This window comes from Wyeomyia smithii, chromosome 3 (assembly GCF_029784165.1).
Source record: "Wyeomyia smithii strain HCP4-BCI-WySm-NY-G18 chromosome 3, ASM2978416v1, whole genome shotgun sequence".
NCBI classification, from domain to species: domain Eukaryota; kingdom Metazoa; phylum Arthropoda; class Insecta; order Diptera; family Culicidae; genus Wyeomyia; species Wyeomyia smithii.
The window spans coordinates 26,077,870-26,085,610 of record NC_073696.1 but is presented as its reverse complement, the minus strand read 5'-3'; the positions used below and the strand labels follow the sequence as shown (position 1 = coordinate 26,085,610).

The following is a 7,741-nucleotide window of genomic DNA, read 5'->3' as shown; positions in this document are numbered from 1 at the left end:
TTGAACTTTCTTGGCTCATGCTGTGCAGTCTGACCGATGTTGTTGGAGTTCAAATTACTTTCGTCTCTTCTCCAGCGTGTCAATTTTCAACAAGCGAGGGCTGCACTCTTAAGGCCAACCTTACAAACTTCGCGTACACATATTATGACTATATCCATCTAACGACATTGATTATGATTACCATACCTAAGCTGTTCATTTTTGTCCTTTTTTTGTGGATTCACTTTGTCGAATGCAGACTTAGAATCGCTGGCATCAAGCAAGCCACAGGACACGTGGTATTCTTTCAACTTTCTATCAAATACAAACGAAATTTCTTTCAAGTTACGCCTCAACAGTTTTGCTGCAAAAAATCTTTCACCTGTTGCGGCTCCACAGTATATTGGACATACATAATCGTAACGTTATTCAAAGTACCATTGCAAACCTGAACCAGATCCAGCTGCCCAGTTGGCTGTGTTAATTGTTGAGTATTTTCCGGCAGAGATTCCGTCCCGTTAGTTATCGTGATTACAGTTGGTACCGCCTCAGGCGGTGGTTGGACCTCTATTTTACGCTGGTGATGTGCTTTTACGTGATATTTCATATATTTAACGTTCTTAAACCGTCGATCGCATTGAGTGCACTGCACTGGCAACTCATTACTGTGAAGCGACATGTGAATCTGCAGCGCAGACGGTGTAAGAAAGGTGCGGCCACAAACTTTGCAACCATGACCTGGGCCCAATTCCTCGCTGTCGGTAACGTTGTGCCGCCTAGCTTCGTGCAGTAGAATCAGTTTCCGTCGAGTTGATCCCTTGCCACAGAAGCGACACTTAAAACGATACTCTTTCGTGTGGTTCTGCTCGTGTCGTATTTTGTCCTGCTTCACGATGAACTTTTTGTCACAAAAGGAACATGCAAAGCTGCGCTCGTCGGTGTGAAGTTTCATGTGCAGCTTTAGGCATATTTTTCCCTTTAACTTTTTGCCGCAGATCTCACAACAGATTTCCCGTTCTGCCAGAGCAACCGTGCCGAGTTGTTCGGCATGAGCAATTTTCAGATGAGCCGTCATACCATTCCGCTGGGAGAAAGATTTTCCGCAGAATTCACACTGATGTCGCTTGAGCTGCTGGTGTATCTGAGCGTGCACTGTTAACTGGGTCTGGAGCTTAAAAGCTTTCCCGCATACATCACAAACAAAGCTAGCCTCTACGTGGACACGCTTTTTGTGATAATTCATATCCTTCAAGTTGGCGAAAGCTTTCTGACAAACATCGCAATTGAAGCGATGAAATTCTGCGTGCACGGACCGATGGCAGTCCAGACCATGCTGACTGTGGTACGCTTTTTCACACAGTTCACATTTAAAGGAGGGCTGCCTATTGATGAAAATACCCCTCATGCAGATGTGTGTTTTTAACTCGTCAGCTTTGATAAACCTTTTCTTACACGAGGGACATTTCTCCAGCTCGTCGTCGTTGAACACCAGCTTGTGGAAGTGCTTGTAGTGGTACGCCAGATTGCGCCAATCGCTGAAGCTTTTCTCGCATTCGTTACAAAAGTGCGTACGACCTTTCTTCGGCTGGGGAGGATTAGGTTCCTGGATACCGTGCACTTTCTGGCGGTGGGACACCAACCAAAACCGGTGAGCGAACGATTTGTCGCAATTGTCACATCCGAAAGGCTTCGGTTTGGTTGGTTCTTGGTTAACGGTTGCTTTTATCCGGTGCCGTTTTCTTCGCTTAGTCGGTTGTTGATATTCGGGTTCGCTTTCTATCGGAGGTTCTGATTGACTAGACTCGATACTGTAGTCTGGGTTTTCGTTAGCAATGCTTGAAGAAGATTCATCGTTCGCGTATTCACTGGGCACTGGTGATACTTTTTTCTTGAATGAAATAGAATTCTATAGAAGACTTTCTAGTTTGACAAATAAAATACTCACAACTTCATCGTTTTTATCGACTTTGTTGTCATCTGTTTTATTAAAATTAACGGTACTTGTCAGCTCTGGAGTTTCTTGCGCCAACTAAAAATCAAAATGTTATTTCTGAGTTAGTTAGTACCTCAAATTAAACATACCTCTAATAATTCCTGTGAACCGTTGCTAGTGACATCTCTTAAATGAAGCTGGTCTGAATTCTCTTTACCAACTTCTTCGTTTATGGGAATGCTTGAAGTGTCAGCTCTTTCATTTTCTGTTTGCTTGTCCAGGTTAATACTTTCCTCCGCAGGTTGCTCAGCCAAATGTTCCAAACCGAGAAACGGATAGTGCTTATTCCTTCTAATTCTTAGCTTTGACTTTGCAGGTTGTTCCGGCTTATTTTTCCGCCGTCCTTGCTTTCCAATGACTCGCTCGACCCCCAGAATCTCCCAATGGCGGCTTCGTTCATGGTTCTGAAGTGCCTTAACCGTGACAAATTGCAGCGTACAATGCGAACAGCGGTGCTGTCCCTCGTGTACCCGCACATGATGGCTCAGTGCTCTCTTCGTTTCGAAACTTTGCCCACAGTGACCACACACATGTTCCTTTTCCGGGTGCCCCTGCTGCACGTGCTTATCTAATAATTCTTGCTTTCGAAAACGCTTACCGCACTCATCGCAAAATAGACCCCTATAACCGGTGGCACACCTCTGCTCGTGTGTCCGTAAACTTTCGATTCGAGCGAAAGATTTTCCACAGACACTACAAACATGCGGTCGCTGTCCATGCGTGCTCATATGCAACCGTAGATTGGCCTTGCGGGCGAATATCATGGGGCACTCCTGGCAGCGGTAGGTCTGGCCGGCACTATGCTTTAAGATCATGTGTACCCGTCTGCCTTCTCGACTTTTAAACACAGCATCACACTTCTCACATGGCAGTTTGTTCTGCTCCGATCCACAGTGGGCTTTCTGATGCTGCCGGTATTTGGCCATCGTTTTAAGTACTGTGCCGCATGTTTGACACTGATGTTGCTGCTTATCCTGCGCCTTTCGGTGGCTCTTTTCGTGTACTAATAGTAGTTTTGTACTTTTGAATGACTGGTTACATTGCTTGCAATGATGCTCATGCTCTTCGTTAGACTTCTGCGTTTTAGAACGGTGGATTGTTTCGACGTGTCGTTTGCATTGCTGGCTGGATCGAAATGCCTTCCGACAGAAAGTGCAGGTGATTGTCGTGCACTGTAAAGATGAAATATTCAGAATTCTCAACTGTACAAAGTAGAAGAGAGATCCCCCTTTTTTGTAGCACGTTTATCTGCATATTAAACGGCAGAAACAAGAGTAAAAGTACCTGATTTCCATACCACTTACCCCATTGTCTCCCAAGCTAATTAGTATTCCGTCGTCGTCAGCAGGAATATCGACCGCCTGCAAAACCGTGCAGTCTGCAGAGGTTTCAACCATACTTCACACTATCGTCGGGCGAATTTCATTGCGACGAACAGCTTTCGATAGATGATTGCATCACTTGAACTAGAATTACCCTCAAATATTTACTTCGATGGTCAACATTCGATCATCAACTTGAAATATTCACGCTCCAACTTGCTGTTCCGTTACTTTATTTTTTTTTGTTATGCCCGAAGCTAGCTGAAGTATGTTTCTGCTGTCAGGCTGAAGGCTAAGGCCGCTTTCGACCCATCTCGCCTCCGTTACTTTAAGTTGATTATTGCTGTTGCTATCCTTGCTGTTGGCTGATTGGCTGGAAACGAGTTGTCAAACAGTTAAATATCATTATCATCATCATCATTAGCATTGAATGAATGTGGTTGCGTGCGTTACAGTAATGCCAAAAACAGCTGTCACTAGCGTTGCCGTTTTACCGTCGCGTGCTATATTTTGACAAGAAAATGAAATAATAGAGCAGGGATACCAAATGTGTAGATTTGTCTGCAAAATGCAGATTTTTGAGTCCGTGCGCAGATTTTGAATGATTCGCAGATATTGGCAGTTTTTCCACGAGTTCTGCAGATTTTTGTCAGAGTTTTTTTTATATTTTCGCAGATTCTTTCAAAATGTGTAGATTTTCACAGACTTACCATATTTTTGCCTGCGCAAACGAAATTTTCTCGAATAATCATGTATATAGATTTTGTTCAGATTTTGAGCAGATTTTTCTGGTTTTTTCGAGCAGTTGCAGGTATTTTTCAAAAACATCGAAAAGGCAACGTCGGATAAAAAAACAAGTGTTGTTGATCGTCTTTAAAACACGTGGTTTTCGAGTTGAAAAATGAAAAGCTGTGTATAGAGTTTCAACAAGATCTCATTAGAAAATTGAGCTATAATAGGTCACGATACTACATTTATTTGTTTTCCTGGGTTAAGATTAGTGTAACAGAACTTTGATCACGAAAACGGTTATTGTGCTGTTGGATACAAGGTGAAAAATGGACATTGACGAAGAGGCTGGAAGAGGAGGTGATGATTCTTGCAAGGAAATAATAATGAGAGAGAAAAGGAAAATATTCGACAACATGACAGAAGCAGAAGAATTAGAAAATGAAACTAATTTATTTAAGAAAAGTAAAGCGAATGCGATATTAGTGTCTGGATTCAAGAAAAACAAAGCCAAGGAAGAAGGTAAGAAAAATACACAGACTGGATTGACGACTACAAACAAAAAGACAAACAAAAGGACACTGCCTCTATATTTGAAGACGATTGGATCAAGAGTACTTTTTCCAAAAGTTTTATTATAGAGGTGAAAAACGCTACGGAAGCAAAACGGACCGTTCACCGGTCTAGGGCCGAACGAATTAGAGATGTCCAGCTTCTTCTGTCTTGGGCAGCCGTTTTCCAGTCTCCCCGTACACCAGCAGATCGTGCATCTTCTTCCACCGCGCACATCCACCGCGTGCGAGGCCTACCACGGAATCGACGGCCTCTTCCTGGTTCTCTACTGAAGATAGTCTTGGCGGCTCTCTCGTCAGGCATCCTGGCTACATGTCCAGCCCACTGAAGCCTGCCCCGCTGTATTACCTTCACTATATCAGTATGTTTGTATACCTGGTACAACTCGTGATTCATGCGTCTGCGCCACACTCCATCTTCTAGTTTACCGCCAAGTATCGATCGCAGAACTTTACGCTCAAAAACTCCGAGCACTCGTCGATCGGCTTACTTCAGCGTCCATGCTTCATGTCCGTAAAGGGCCACCGGGAGTATCAGCGTCCTATACAGCGCTAGTTTTGTGCTAGTTTGCAAACTACGGGACCTTAGCTGGTTACGCAGTCCGTAGAAAGCCCTGTTCGCAGCTGCAACTCGTCGTTTCACTTTACGGCTCATATCGTTGTCACATGTGACAAGCGTACCAAGATAAACGAATTCGTCAACCGCTTTAAATCGTTCCCCATCTATCTCCACCTCAGCACCAACACCACGGGGACTCCCACGCTCTCTGCCAGCTACCATGTACTTCGTTTTGGCAGAGTTAATGACAAGCCCCAATCTCGCTGCTTCCCTCTTAAAAGGTACGAAGGCCTCCTCCACGGCCTTACGGTTGATACCGATGATATCGATGTCGTCCGCAAAACCGAGAAGCATGTGAGATTTCGTGATGATCGTACCGTTTTTTTCGACGTTTGCTCTTCGTACTGCACCCTCAAGAGCGATGTTAAACAGTAGGTTGGAGAGCGCATCCCCCTGCTTCAGTCCACCCAACGTTACGAACGCGGCTGATGTCTCGACAGCTATCCGCAAGCACGATTTTGATCCCTCCAGTGTCATACGACTCAGTTTTATCAGTTTCGTAGGGAAACCGTGTTCCAGCATGATCTGCCACAGCTCGTTTCTTTTCACTGAGTCGAATGCCGCCCTGAAGTCCACAAACAGATGGTGTGTCGATAGGTTGTACTCCCGGAACTAATCGAGGATTTGTCGCAGGGTGAAAATTTGATCCGTCGTGGAACGCCCTTGTCGAAAACCAGCCTGGTATTCGCCAACAAAGGATTCCGTTAACTGTCTCAATCTGAAGAACAGGATACGGGAGAGCACTTTATATGCGGAGTTGAGCAACGTTATCCCTCGATAGTTGCCACAATCCAACCGATGGCCCTTCTTATAGATAGGGCATATGAGGCCTTCCAACCAGTCGTTCGGCATTTGTTCGTCCGCCCAGATTCTTAGTGTTATCTGGTGGATCGCATAGTGCAGCCGCTCGCTTCCCGCTTTTAGAAGTTCGGCCGGGATAGCGTCCTTCCCAGCGGCCTTGCCGTTTTTCAGCTCACTAATCGCAGGTTGCCGTCCTTGTCATTACACATGACCGGCACAGGGAAATTCCTGCTTCTGACTTTGTTGACAGTTCTATAGAATCTCCGCACGTCGTTTTGAGCATAACTGTCCTCTGCGCTGGCGAGCACCTGCTCCTCGTACCCGCGCTTCTTCCGACGGTGGGTTCTATTTTCGGCAGCTCTTGCCACCCTGTACCTGTCTCTGTTCTGACGCATAGCCGCAGTGAGCATGCGGCTCCTGGCACGGTTCTTCTCATCTGTCGCTCTCTGCACTCTGCATCGAACCAGCCATTAGGCTGTCTTCCACGCGTCGTACCTACCACCTCTCTCGCATTCGTTTCGATGGCGCCGTGGATACTGCTCCACAGTCCATTTATGTCTTCCACTCCTTCCTCCTGCTGTTCTGCGATCCGTTGATCTAGCTCTCTGGCGTATTCTGCTGCCACGCCATCAACTTTCAACCACTGAATGTTGAAACGCGAGATTTCAGCACGTTCGACAATCGTGCGCGGATCTTACAAACGACGAGATAATGGTCAGAGTCAATGTTTGGTCCCCGAAAAGACCTAATATCAGTAACATCCGAAAAGTGCCGACCGTCAATCAGTACGTGATCGATCTGGGAGCAGGCTTCTCCATTTGGATGCCTCCAGGTGTGCTTCCGAATATTCAAACGTAAAAAATAGGAGCTACATATGGCCATTCCTCTGGCCGCGGCATAGTTTATCAGCCTCAGGCCGTTTTCATTGGTTGACGAGTGAAGGCTATGCCTTCCAATGACCGGACGGAAGAATCCTTTTCTCCCAACCTGTGCCGTTTGCGTCTCCGATGACGACTTTTACGTCGTGTTTTGGGCACTCGTCATAGATTCGCTCAAGCTTGTCATACAACTCATCTTTGACTTCATCGGATTTGTCGTTTGTCGGTGCGTAGGTGTTGATTAAACTGTAGTTGAAGAATTTGCCCTTAATCCTCAACACGCATATACGGTCATCTACGGGCCTCTACCGGATGACTCTTGTTTTCTGATTTCCCAGCACTACGAAACCGACGCCCCGTTCCGCCACTGTAGTAGATGTGGTACTTGAAAGAAGTGCGTGCCATAGGGTCTACTGCACGGGATTCCCTTTCGATTTCGACTCCCTGCCGCTGTAGTTCTCAAGCAAGCAAGCCAGCCCGCGCCGGTTCATTGAGAGATGGAACGTTCCAAAGTATTCGGTATTGGTGTCAAAATTAATAAAGATATGAAATCAGTTGGTAGGGGTAGGTTTCAAATTGAATTGGTCAACTCCAAAGATGCAGAACAATTGGGTCCTAAAGCTATACCAGTTTTTCTACACTCAAAATATTTTTCACGTTATTGTTACGTGAAATTTCCTATAGGATGCACGACAACGAATTTCGGGGTGAATTGATTCGACTGATGGTGACCTTCATGGCGCAAGTGATGTGCTACGTGCGTGTTTCAAGGATACTCTCGATACTCTAAATCGCGCAGAGGGTTATGACAAGGTGATAGACTTTCCTGTTTGCTGTTCAACATCGCC

At 45.6% G+C, this 7,741-nt stretch overlaps 1 protein-coding gene across 1 annotated transcript; it reads right to left on the bottom strand.

Annotated features, from left to right (window-relative positions):
- Positions 1-313: 313 nt before the first annotated feature.
- On the bottom strand, positions 314-3,611 carry LOC129727410 (zinc finger protein 665-like). The gene is made up of 4 exons (XM_055685235.1): positions 3,277-3,611; positions 2,062-3,144; positions 1,925-2,008; positions 314-1,867 (listed from the first exon to the last, which is right to left on the bottom strand). The coding sequence occupies exons 1-4, from the start codon at positions 3,367-3,369 to the stop codon at positions 332-334; spliced, it is 2,796 nt and encodes a 931-aa protein (XP_055541210.1). The 5' UTR covers positions 3,370-3,611; the 3' UTR covers positions 314-331.
- Positions 3,612-7,741: the final 4,130 nt, after the last annotated feature.